The following is a 13558-nucleotide window of genomic DNA, read 5'->3' as shown; positions in this document are numbered from 1 at the left end:
TTTGCAAGAAGATACGATATTAGAGAGAGAGAGGGGGAGGGGAAGGAGGCAAGGTGAGGCCCACAGGTTAGTGTGGCCCAAAACCATCGCCGAGTAACGACACGGTGGTCTGCTGCGTGTGAGCTGCAAGAACAGCAACACCAGCCCCCCCTCCTCAATTAATTCTCACTTTTTTGCGAATCACTATTTGTAATGTGAAATAGTGACGAAAATAAGGCACACTCTAGAGAGAAATATATATATATATACAGAGAGTTTTTGAGTGAGTGAGAGAGATAGGGATAAGTATGTGTTATATAGATGGGCGAATATTTATTTATCTGTGTTCATGTATGTCCATGACATTAGATGATTGAAGAATAGTGTAACAGCAACAACATCATTCATTTTTAATATATTGTATGTATAAAAGGAAGAAGAAGAACAAGTACTGCAATAGAGGGAGAAAGAAGCTAGCAAAGGTGGTTTTACGGATTCATTGTTTCCATCTCTCTCCCTCTCTCTCTCCCTCCCTCCCCATCCCCGGATTGTAGCTGTCTCCTTGGATAGTTTCCTCTTGCTTTTTTTTTTTCTGCCTTTCTATGTAGAAGTACTGTAGATCAACCATACCCAAGAGCCACGATTTTCAAATTCTTCTCTATTTTGCATGTTTCTGATCATGAGAGCTCAAATCTGTTAGTGGGTAGCGGTCATCTTGGTTGATTTTGGATTGGAGTTGGCTACTGATACTCCTGGTTCTTTAATTTCTTTGTTGGTTGTAGTTAGAGTTCTTCATATATGTGACCAAATTAACTGGGTAGATTTCAATCAATTTATTAGCCAAGAGCCAGAATTTTCTGTTAAGATGTACTAGTTAACGAGTTCAAAGTAATCTCTTGGTGGGTAGTGGTCATTTTCGTTGATTTGGAATTGTAGATTGGTTTCTGGTGAAGACAACAAAGAGAAACCACCAACAAAAGCTGCATATACAAAGCTCTAGACATGGCGGTCACTCCCTCATCAACGCCGTTCTTCGGTCTAAGAGAAGATGATCAAAACCAGATGAAGCAGCAGCAGCAGCAGCAGCAACTTTCCATACCCACTTCTTCAACAGCTCCAACCACAGCACCTCAGAAGAAAAGGAGAAATCTTCCGGGAACACCAGGCAAGTACATATACCCATTCACATACATGTGTGTATGTGTGTGTGATTTTTGATAAACAAAAACTTAGATACACAAGTCCAATCCCATGTTTCTCAATTTGATAGCATTGGATCCTCTAAAAACCCTAATTCTTGATACATCATTCATTTTTCTTTTTTTGTTTTTCCCCCTTGGACATCCATGGACTTTCTAGATTTGTGAGTTAGGTACTTTTGTAAACTTTAATTTAATTCTTATTAGGTCTTCTAGTTTATGACTTTTTCTGTTTTTGTGTTTGGGTTTTCTCCTACATAACAGATCCAGATGCGGAGGTAATTGCACTATCTCCCAAGACCCTAATGGCAACAAACAGGTTCATTTGTGAGGTATGCAACAAAGGGTTCCAAAGGGAGCAAAACCTCCAGCTCCACAGAAGAGGACACAACCTGCCTTGGAAGTTAAAGCAGAAAACTACAAAAGAAGTGAAGAGGAAGGTGTATCTGTGTCCCGAGCCAACCTGCGTCCACCACGACCCTTCCAGAGCCCTCGGCGACCTCACCGGCATCAAGAAGCACTACTCAAGAAAGCATGGCGAGAAGAAGTACAAGTGTGAGAAGTGTTCAAAGAGATACGCGGTTCAATCTGACTGGAAAGCCCATTCTAAAACATGTGGCACCAGAGAATACAGATGTGACTGTGGCACTCTTTTTTCAAGGTAATTAAGCCACCCCATTTTTTCTTACATCAATCATATGCATATAATGAATTTTATATATATATATATATATATATATATATATATAATCACTCGTTCATTATATAAGTTGCATGACAAAGATAGATGTTAGATATAGGAAAAAGGGTTTCTATAGATATAGAGACTGTGAGTAGAAGAGGACAGACCAGAGAATAATGTCTGTTCATCCCTTTCATTAGTTATAGCAAAGTTTTATAAGCTAGCAATGGTTTCTGAAACTAATCGCATGATAAATAAATAAAAAAGCGTACTCATAGAATTGAGGTGTGTGTGTGTTGCTAATGGCAGAGAGACTAGTTCCACGTGAGTAATCTACGAGATTGCAATGGTCGTGAGTAATCTACGAGATTGCAATGGTCTAAAGGCTAGCTTAAAATACACACTTGTGCACATGAATAGAATTAGGAGAGAGAGAGAGAGAGAGGAGGGAAAATTGAAAAACAAAATAAAATGATCCTTTTTTTTTCCTTGGAAACAACGCCCTTGGATCTTTAGCTAGCCATTCACGTGACACTTATACAATGAAATGAACCATGTTGTTTCTTGGTTTGTTCTCATGTGGGTTGGATGTTGTTACTGGATAGCTGTACTCAGAGCTGTGCTCTTGCAGGTTCCTCTCCCATGATAGCTTTAGGGTTATGGGACCAGGATGTTCTCTCCTTCCCTCTCTCTCTCTCTCTCTAAACAGTAAATAAGTAAAAATTATTTGGAACACCAACAATTTTCAAGCTTAATTTGCAGTCATTTAATCATTCAATTAACAGTAATTTTTCTGTGGTTGTGAATGGAATAAATCTCACATTGATATATAAAAGTAGTTTGCACTGAAAGAGGATGAGCCTAGAAATGGTCTTTTCTCCCATTTGCATATGATTCTCTTGTTCATTTATTGAGGAGTCAATCCTGCAAATGGATTAATTTCTTCTTGTAGTTTTCCTTTTTCCCCCTATATTCTTTGTTCTCTTTCACATTTGCTTTTTCATTTTTGTCTCCATTATCTGCTACTGAAGATAAGTGCATTCTGATTCAAATTTTTTGCTTGCTAACATTTTAATTATCCTTCTTTGAATAGTTAATCAATCAATTAATTCTTTTTCAGCATAAACCCTTTCAATCTCCTGGTACATGAAATTACCTTCTCCAGCATTTCCTCTTAGACCGATTAAAATGAGTCATTTTGATGTGTCATGAATATCAACTCCATTTGAATTGTTTTATACACATTTGAAATGCTTCTATGTTATTTCTTTTCCATTACATTAATTTAAAATTTTATAGATAAATTATTTTTGTTAGATTTTAATATATTTTTTTTTCGTAAATGTTTTATAATAACCAAACACCAAAATATAAAAAAATATTTTCTGAAAAATATTTTACATCCAAAGAAAAGGAGTCTAAATGTTAAATGCTTAAAATTTAAACAAAAATAAAAAATAAAAAAATCCCAATTTACAATTATTTTATAAAACTTCCGCACTTAAAATTTCTATAGTTATTAGTATTTTTCAAATTTGTCAGATAGCAGCTCAGTCATTCTCCTTGGTGCATAAGAAAAAGTCTTTTGTTTCATGTGTTATTCTTTTCCCACTTCTTTCTCCTTATGATAGCAACTTCCTTTTCCCTTGACTGGTTCAACTTTTACAATGACAATTGACATACATAAAATATTTCATGAACTTGTGCTCTTTATGTCCATATTACTATCTTAATAAAAGGTGTCTAAAGGCTTTCTTTTTCACAATAATTGATTGTCACAGGAGGGACAGTTTCATTACCCACAGGGCCTTCTGTGATGCATTGGCTCAGGAAAGTGCTAGACACCCTTCAAGCCTCAACACCATCAGTAGCCATCTATATGGTGGAACCAACCACATGAGCTTGGGTCTTCCTCCATTACAAGATCAGAACCACCCTTCCAGCAACATGTTAAGGCTTGGCAGTGTCGGGGGAGCGAAATACGAGCACCTCATTTCCCCATCAAATCCTTCTCCTTTGAGTCAGCCTCTACAATCGATGCCTTCACCTGCATTCTTCATGTCGGATTCAAACCAAAGCTATAATCAAGAACAACAAAGCCACCAGCACGAATTAATACCAAACAAGCCATTTCACGGTTTGATGCAGCTTCCTGATCTTCAAGCTGCCACCACTAACAACTCTCCTTCTGCTACCAATCTCTTCAACCGTGGCTTCTTTCCAAGTAATAGTTCCGGTAGCAGCATGAACAATGGAGAAAATGGCAACCAAAATAGCGCCAACCTATCGCCTGCAGGTTTCTTAATTCCTGATCAGTTCAATAATGGAAATGGAGGTGGTCAAGGAACAACGATATTCTCAGTTAACATGGGCGATAATGTTGGACCAAGCCTGTCTTCTCTCTATGGCAATTCAGTGCAACGTGAAAGCATCGTCCCCACGCACATGTCTGCTACCGCATTGCTTCAAAAGGCTGCTCAAATTGGTTCAACCACAAGCAACAGCAATGCCTCGTTACTAAAAGGATTGGGCAGCTCTTCATCAAGTGGTGCTAAATCTGATTGGCAATTTATGTCTACTAACTTTGGCAGAAGTTTTGGCAGTGGAGGAGGTGGTGGCGAAGAGAATTCGAACCTAAGATCACAAGTGGAAAATGAAAATCAATTCCAAGGACTAATGAATTCTCTTGCAAATGGGAGCTCTTCCATATTTGGCAGTGGGAATGAGCAAGACCATAACAGCTTTGGTGGATTCAATGAGAGCACGATGTCGTCAGGAGAGTCCAATAAGTTGCATCAAAATTTTAAGGTTGGTATGGGAGGCTCTGACAGATTGACACTGGACTTTTTGGGTGTTGGAGGAGGGATGGTGAGAAAAATGGGTGGTGGGTTTGCACAAAGAGAGCAGCAAAATGGGATTGATATAAGCTCTTTGGACCCTAAAATGAAGTCAGCTCAGACAAGCAGTCATGTCTTTGGTGGTCAAGAATTGTCCTAAACATGAAGCAATTAAGGTAAGAAAAAAACACAAAGGGAAGATATGCATGTGTGTAAGGCAAACATGTATGGTGAACCCACCAAATAATGTTCTAATGGTTTACTAGTTTATTAGAGTTTCATTTTGTCAATGTGACTTGCTCAGAGCTTTCTTTGAGTTTCACTTTTGCTTAATTATTTTCTCCTCCTTCTGTTTTTTAATTTATTTATTTATTTTTATTTTTAATATAGAAGTAGTTGTTCTTCTTGGAGAAGATCAAGATGGCTTCCAAACAAAGAGAACTATTATTTGTTTATTACTCTTCTTTCTCTATAGTCAATTATGTTGTCACCTTTGACTAACAGCTTGGTAAACCATTCTTTCTTTTTATTGCGTGTGACCCATATAAATCAAATTTATCCGAAATTGCTGAAATTTTACCTTAGGAAAATCTTCCCTCTCTTTTTTGTATAAGAATAGTTCTTGGAATTATTTGTGGAAAATAATGTTGAATTATAATTAGAATTATGATTTTTTTTTCTCCATATATTTAGTGATGTTATACAGTTTTAGTTATTTTTTCTGGTATAATTGGACTAGATTTTTTTATACTTGAAGATTCATCTCGATTAAAAATGACCCAACCATCAATAATCACTAACTTTGCATCTTACTCCTGTCATTTTTTACTAAATTCGATTGTTTAGCGGACGTGATCGTGTTAGACCATTAATCCTCCCATTTGTCTCTATAGTATTTGATATATACCTGAATATGCAAAAAAAAGAAAAAAAAAAAAAAAAAGAAAAGAAGGTAAGAGCAGAGATCAGCTCAACTTCTCATATCCTCTCAAAAAAATGATACGCAAATCTCTCTCTCTAATGTTGTTTTTGTGTGTGTGGATATAAAATTAACAAAAGGAGTCGAAGTCATGTCAAAGAAGAAGCAGAATGTGGAAAAGGACTTCTAGCGACTGTAAGAATCTTCACATGTTAATTAGTCTTCAACAAACTCGACAAGCCATATTAATATATATTATTTGTCCAGGGGTCATATTTATTTATTTTTTTCTTTTCTATATTCCATTAATGTAATATTGTACTAAACTCGATCTGTTAGAGAGAGAGAGACAGAATTTATTCTCTGATTAGTTTATGATTTCCAAAGAAGTTGTTTGCCCACCTAATACCTAACCCCTAAATATAATGTATTATCAAGAGAGTAAAAAACCTTAATTTCAGGGTCAGTTGTTGACATTCTTTTCAAACTTTTCCCTTTGAAATTCACCACATTGACCTTCTTTATAAATTGAGCAAAAATGTTACGCAGAATAAATCGACTAAAAGATGCTAAGCAACACTAATTAGAGTAACTCTCTCAAGAGATCTTTCTCCATTTGAGCTTTTCATTTTAACAAATGAATCGAAAGTTGTATTAAATTATTTATTAATAAAAATGATATAAGTTTATTTAGTTATTGAAAAATCAAACAAACAACCCACACTAACAATATTATTCCTATCCCACACTAATAATATTATTCCTATCCAAACTTGAATACTCAATGAACAAAAATCATATCATCTGATCTAATGTTCATTGGTAAGTTTTATTTTCTTAGTATTATATATATATCAGAAAAAATAAAAAATAAAAAATTATATATATATATATATATATAATTTTTTATTTTTTCTGATCTGGGAAGTAAAATATCTTATGGTTCATTGTGGGACTGTCAAAGAAAGGGTTGCCCTCGTTTCCTAGATGGAATATCAGAGGCATCTTTTTCCTTCTATATAGAGATCGAGGTGCAGTCTCTTGTTTTTTTCCTTTGCAGAGGAAAAGGAGGGAAGAGAAAAACTCTCTCATGGAGCCCACATATCTCTTCCTTCCGAAATGAGAAATTGACAACAAATTTATGGATGAATTCCAGAGGATTCAATTAACATGAATCAAACATAATAATAATTAACACATAATTTACCACCGACAATTTAAATAAGTACTTTAAATTATACATCTTTTCTTTTTATTTATTAAGAGAGTAATTCTATACAAATAGATAAAGTAAACTTACTAGACAATAGACATATTCCCTTGAATTTCACTTAATGTTATCTTATAAATATTTATAGGTCACTTGATTCAGACTTTCTTTTTCTATTCTTTTTCAGATTGAAATTAAATAATATATTGTTGTGGGTAAAGGGTAAAAATATATTGATGAAAAAAAACCATTAGAATATGATCCGCAATGAAATGAGACAAATTTTATTAACATGACAACATTCCAACCAATATATATATATATATTGCATTTTAAAAACCAAATCAACTAGATCTTTGGTTAAAGACAGTGCTCAGTGCTTCAGTAGAAGAAACTAATTTGTTAACCTGGTGACTAATATTCTAATGACATTGAAGACTCTTGTTTCTAGTATTGTCTTCTTGTGTTTGGCTTAATATGCAAGGAAATACTCCTAATTGTATATATAAAAATGTACTTCATGAGGCAACGTTCATCCATAGAGCAACATTATTGCTCAAATTGCATATAATATGGCACCGACTTGGTTGGAGCAGTTCACCTCCATTGACTAATCACTGTTGGAGATTAAATCAGCTTCTGTTGGGTTGTCTTTCGTGGACAACCCAACAGAAGCTGATGTAATCTAGACTCCTCCGCTCCTCAACATCATCATCTAGACTACTTATTTGCCTCAAGACTCCATTTGCATTGATCCAAAGTTCATTTCAATGGATCTGGAGTTTAATTTTGGATTCAAGTTACAAAATAGCTCGATTATTAATATTTCTTGAAAGAACTATTGTAATTCTGTATCGAAATTAGACATGGGTGCATGAAACGGTTCACATATGTTGGGGAAAAACAAAAATATAACAGGACAATGCAACAAATACAATACTGTGAAGGGAAAATAATTCAACACCAATAATAAGTTGACACATCAGCATACGGATGGACCACTAAGAAATGTGAAGACTATTCAACTCCCAACTTGGGCCTCAATATGAAGATTGGTGCAGGTTTAGAGAGCTTGGTGGGCTGGACCCGTTAAGAGGGCCCAAATATAATGATTTCATGCTAGAATACAGGTACTAAACCCACTTTGGTAATAATTTTATTAGGAGAAGGATTACCATCCAAGGTAACTAAATCATGTATATCTTTATCATAAGGAAAGTGTATTGCAATTAAAATTCTTGAGGGGCAAGCAATGCGAGTTCTAAAAGGACTCAACCACTCAGAATTTCTTATAAATTGAGACCAAGACCTCGATCGGATATAGAGATACAAGCTTTTCTTCATAAATATCAGCTTTGAATTATTTGTTCCTTATCTTTGTTAATCTTATGTTCTTGAGTGTTATGCGATAACACGTTGACTTTTCCAAGTTAAGCGAGTTTTTGCATATACACTTTGGCATCGTTAGTGGGAAGTGAAAAAAAACTTCTCATAACTTTTCATAATCAGATAGATGTGACACCGTTCTGGGATGACAACCGAACTGACGCAGTCCAGCGGCAGTATGCGGAACTTATGCTGAAGAGATGAGAGAAGATTTCACCTAGAAGTTCAAGACGTTACGAAAGGCCAATTAGGATAGTACAGCATAGTTTCAACTTCTTCGGCAGTAGAATCAAGTCCTTCAGGCAGATGTCGCCTGTTTGATGGCAACCTGGTTGACCTCGCCCGAATACCAAGCCGCAAATAGATCAGCAGCATCCCGAGGACCCCGAGGAAAGCCTCTGCCAGGAGGGGATCCATCCTCGGGTGAAGGCCTCTATCCTGAAAATTTTACAACAACACCAGAGTAGGCAAACGGAAGATCAGGCCAAATCAAGCCGGAGGAATATATACGAGTTGGAGCCCAGTCCCACCATGATTCTCGACGCAGTAGGAAAGTTGTTTAAGGGTTTCAGAGTTCAGACCCTAGAGGAGATGGCGAAAGAATTCATCACTTCGATTGTCAAGACTCCATTCACTAACGATATCGAGCGAATGGATATCCCAAAAAAATTCAGGATACCAACTTTCACCCCATTTGATAGATTCGGGGACCCAACCCATCACCTTGCCCATTACGCCTAGAAGATAGAAATACATACCCATAACGACCGTCTCATGTGCAAGGCTTTTCCTAAAAGCTTATCTGGGGTAGCGGTCGAGTAGTTCAAAAATAGGCCCCACTGACAGGCCCTTTTGCAGTACCACTTTTGTGAGAGGTCATTTTACAAGGTCAAAATATGAATGTGATTTTGGAAGCTTTAAAAAGTGAAATTTACATTTATAAAACCACTACTTCTACTATTGAAGTATAACGAGTAAGGAATCGTCCGCAGGGATTAAACACGTAGTTAGAATCTAACTTCGACTCTAGTGTTTCACAAGATTGCAAAGAGAGGGTTTGGTTTGATTGATTTAGTCTAAAGTGTAATTGAATGAAAATGCAAATAAGTTAAACTAAGTGAGCTAGGGTTTGAATGATAGGAAGAGAGGTCTTAGGGTGTTGGAATCACCACTAAGCTCATTCACCAAACCATATTCTTTCAACTAATTAAGGGAAATATTCTTGTGAACAAAATGTAGCTACAGTCATTAGTACAACTTGCAATTATGAGCATGGGACTATCCAATTCAAGTATGAATTGTCTACCTAATAACAAGTAAACTAGGGTGTAGTGCAACCAATCAAAATAGAGGCATAACCCATCAAACTAATTAACCAAGTGTATCTAATAAGAGCACATATTAACAAGATGATAATACTAATTTAAATAATAAGCATGGATTGTCAAATCAAGTACTATAAATTGTCTACCTAACTACAAGCATGAATTAAGGTGTAGAACAACGTACCAAGACTAAACCATAACCTGCCAAATTAATTGACAATTGTATCACACATCAATCAAGAGAATAATGGAATTTGCAATAATAAGCCATGGATATCAAATTCAAGCATGAATTGTCTACCTACCCAACAAGTAAAATAATGTGTAGAACAACTCATTAAGTCTAAGCATAATCCATCAAATTAATTGACAAATCCATCCAATGAAAATCATACATAGCCATCACTAAATACAATTACAAAGAGTATCTAGTGTAGAGCATAATCGTCAATTAATCATACATAGACATGCAACCAACATAGAGAATCAATAGGAAAAGTTAAACCATATAAATCAAAGGAGAACTGATAAGTGCTCAAATATTGCACATTTTAGCACCTAAGCTAGGGTATTGTAGTCCATTCATCTATTTTACTATTCCATTTTAGTTTTAATTTGTGTTTCTGTCTATTTCAAGTTAATAAGATTCAAACAGGCTAAAAAGAGCCTATTAGCTCCTTTTTGGAGTCAAGAAGAAAATCCAAAAAAAGTTAGAAAAACTGCACTGGACAGTCTTCGATCGATCGACAAGATCTTTCAATCGATCGAAGTGAAGACGGTGCCAGCTCGGCAATCCAAATAAGGCCAAAAAGATATTTTTCATGCCAAGTCAACTTCGATCCATCGAAGCCATCTTCGATCGATCGAAGACCTGCTGGTAGTGAGCTATTTTATTCTCGAGCATGCCCAAACTCCACCAACTTTTGTAGCTACGGGATTAAACCAATGAAATGCCTATTTTCTGACTTGTTGCCTACTCAAAGAGGCTTGTATTTAAATGAAATTGGACCATTTTGTTAGGGTTCTAACTTTTGTTCCCAACTTTAGCTAAAAATAGTATAATTCTTAGATAATTTTCTCTCTCTAGATTAAGGTTTTTGGAGACCAAAATAAGAGGAAGAAGATGATGCCTACATTAAAGAAAGCCCTTGAGGGTTGGATGACAACAACCATGAGTGGCTAGATCCTTCTCTTGGGGCTAGAGATAGCCCCTAGGCTTGCCTCATAAACTTTAGTATCTTGTAATTTTTAGGGATTTTAGTTGTAATTGATGTTTTGACTTATGATTATATATAAATCTTGAGTTTCTACTTGATTTGTATGGATTAATTCTTCCAATTGATCTTTTAATTCGATTCATATGTCTATATATGTTAGAATGAATGGTTATGTGCTTACACTAGATATTATAAGTTTAATGCATGTCTATGTGTGTTGGAATTGTAGATCTAGTGATGGTCAAGGCATGGTGCTTAATTGGCTACTCTTGTGGTTAATTTGATGGATTATACTTATTTCTTGATGGATTGTGCTACCTCCTTAGCTTAATTAGTTTAACTTCCTTGTCATTAGTATAATTGTAGTGTAGTTGTTTTAAATTCCTAGATAGGTAGACAAGCCATACTTGCTGTTTGATAATCCATGCTTATGAGTGCAAGTAGTACATTTCTCTAGATTTTTGTGTACATTAATTGTGGGTTTGTTAAATGGTCAATGACTTAATTTGATAGGTTGTACTACTCACTAGCTTGATTAAACAATGTATGCTTATTTTGTCATCCATACTTAGTATTTCAATTAATAGCGCACACATTTGTTTTACAACATGGAATCCCCCTAAATTGACAAATGCTAAATGTTTAGTGAGGTGAAACTTAGTGATGAACGCTATGCCCCAAGACTTCTCTCTCATTCTCTATACCCTAATATTTTAGTTCAACTTTAATTTACATGTTTTTAATTGAATCATTAGCTTAATTCAACTAACTAAACCTCTCTTTGATCATTCGACCTACTAACTTGAATTCAATTCCGTAATACCTTGTAAATCCCTTGGGACGATCCCTACTCATTTTGTGCTACGTTAGTAGTGTAAGTAGTAGTGGTTTTTATAAATTTAAACTTGACCTCAAATGTTTCTTGAAGCACTCTCACACTCACATATTTTGGCATATGCAAGCGACACCTTGTCAAATTTTGGCGCATTTACCGGGGATTAGCAACACCGTATTAGGAATTGAATAGGAATTAGTACTCTTTTGATACTTGTTTTTATTTGATTTTTATTTTGTTTCTCACTTTGTTACTTTTAACTGATTAGGTACTTGGAGCAAAGAGAAGCAAGCAAGGGAGCCTCAAAGCAAGCATAAAAAAAAAAAAAAAAAAAAAAGTAAAAAAAAAACAAGGCACAAAAGCAAGCAAAAATGCTTAAAAATTCTTAAAGTTGCTTAAGGACCTTTGTGAGTGTTTCTAAACTCCTCTTGCTCAATTAATCATTGGCTCGTGTGGAGGCTAATTTAATTTTTGCATTGTTGAAAAGCATGGGAGTATAGGAACAATGTATGTGGAGGAGTATTGTTAATTGATTTGTGTTGTGGAGGAGAAGTGTTGTGTTTATTGTTTGTGTTGACTTGCATTGTGCATGCATGGTCGTAAGTCTTTAAATCCTCTTCTTCTTCCTTTGAATCTTAATCTCGAGTCAATTATGCATAATCCAAGGGGTAGGGGTAATTCGAGTGAATCCATTGTATCAATGGACGACCATGTTGAAGACTTTGGTCATGTAGGCCAACAAGGCATGTTCCATCCCAATGTGCAACAATATGATAATATGCACATTCCTCTAGGTATACTTAGACTTCTTGCTCCTCAACCTCAGGGCAGTGTTCCATTAGGAATTCCAATACCACTTTTTGTGCCACCTCTATCACCCATTGTCCAAGCTAATAATGGAGCTCACGTAGGGCAACCAATTGCAAATCTTCCCATTGCTTTAAAAGATCACTATGTAACTAATGAATATAATGCACCCACATGCATTTGTCTTCCTCCATTTAGAGCACATCACTATGAAATTAAGCCACAAACTATCCAAATGCTCCCAAACTATTTTGGGCTAACTAATAAGGAACCATATAAGCATTTGGATGACTTTTTAAAAGTTTGTTCCACTATATGTTACACGGACATGCCGGAAGAGGTATTAAGACTTAAACTCTCCCCATTTACCCTAAAAGACAAAGCAAAATATTGGCTTAATAATTTGGGACCTCTTTCCATAACTTCTTGGGCGAAAATGCTACAAGAGTTTTTGAGGAAGTACTATCCCGTTTCCAAAACCAGTGTCATGCGCACTTCTATTCGTGAGTTTTCATAAGGGGGTGGGGAGATGTTACATGAGGCATATAAACGATTGAATGACTTACTTAGGAAATGTCCACATCACAACATTCCTAAGTGTCAAATTGTCCAACATTATTATGAAAGTTTGTCGGATACCCATAAATGCATGGTTGATGCTTCAATAAGAGGGTCTTATTTGGATAAACATAAGGATGATATGTGGAAATTGTATTAAAGCATGAGTGAAAATTCAATGCATCGTTCATTATCCTCTAGAAATGGTAGGAATGCAAATGTATGAGGGAAGAAAATTTCTAGCTTATATCAAGTGGAGAATTCTAGTGACATAGTTGTTGAGGTAAAGTCTTTAACTCAAAGGTTTAATCCATTTTTGATCAATCAAAATTCAGCTTATTAAGTGTCTTCTTCCCCCCATCATCATCATTCTAATGAGTGTTGCATGACATGTTCAAGTGTGCAACATATTACTTCCAATTGTCCTCATAGACATGTGCATAATGAGAATCATGAACAAGCCAATGCCGCATTTGTTAATCAAGGGAATAATCCTTATGGCAATCATTATAATCCAATGTGGAGAAATCACCCCAATTTCTCTTGGAAAAGCCAAGGGGAAGGTTCAAATCCTCCTCAAGGTAGTTTTCAAGGAAAGTACATT

The 13558-nt window shown here is 35.7% G+C and overlaps 1 protein-coding gene across 2 annotated transcripts; it reads left to right on the top strand.

The window, feature by feature from the left end:
* The first annotated feature begins 164 nt into the window (after positions 1-164).
* On the top strand, positions 165-5030 carry LOC132295539 (protein indeterminate-domain 5, chloroplastic-like). Of its 2 annotated transcripts, XM_059793837.1 has the most exons (4): positions 165-461; positions 916-1144; positions 1443-1839; positions 3642-5030. In XM_059793837.1, exons 2-4 carry the CDS (start codon positions 982-984, stop codon positions 4855-4857), a joined length of 1776 nt encoding a protein of 591 aa, XP_059649820.1. In that variant the 5' UTR covers positions 165-461; positions 916-981; the 3' UTR covers positions 4858-5030. The 2 variants fall into 2 exon arrangements, with proteins under 2 accessions (XP_059649820.1, XP_059649819.1); XM_059793836.1 differs by having other exon boundaries at positions 165-1144.
* Positions 5031-13558: the final 8528 nt, after the last annotated feature.

This window comes from Cornus florida, unplaced genomic scaffold (assembly GCF_030987335.1).
Source record: "Cornus florida cultivar Cherokee Brave unplaced genomic scaffold, ASM3098733v1 CherokeeBrave_3.0.0_Hap2_Chr02, whole genome shotgun sequence".
In the NCBI taxonomy this organism is placed as follows: Eukaryota; Viridiplantae; Streptophyta; class Magnoliopsida; order Cornales; family Cornaceae; genus Cornus; species Cornus florida.
This window is presented reverse-complemented; position numbering and strand designations above follow the sequence as displayed.

Bases quoted from the DNA above. Each gene is read 5' to 3' on its own strand.
- LOC132295539 (XM_059793837.1), top strand. From the start codon at position 982: ATGGCGGTCACTCCCTCATCAACGCCGTTCTTCGGTCTAAGAGAAGAT. The intron at 1,145-1,442 runs GCAAGTACATAT...CCTACATAACAG, and splicing joins AAATCTTCCGGGAACACCAG to ATCCAGATGCGGAGGTAATT. The intron at 1,840-3,641 runs GTAATTAAGCCA...TGATTGTCACAG, and splicing joins TGTGGCACTCTTTTTTCAAG to GAGGGACAGTTTCATTACCC.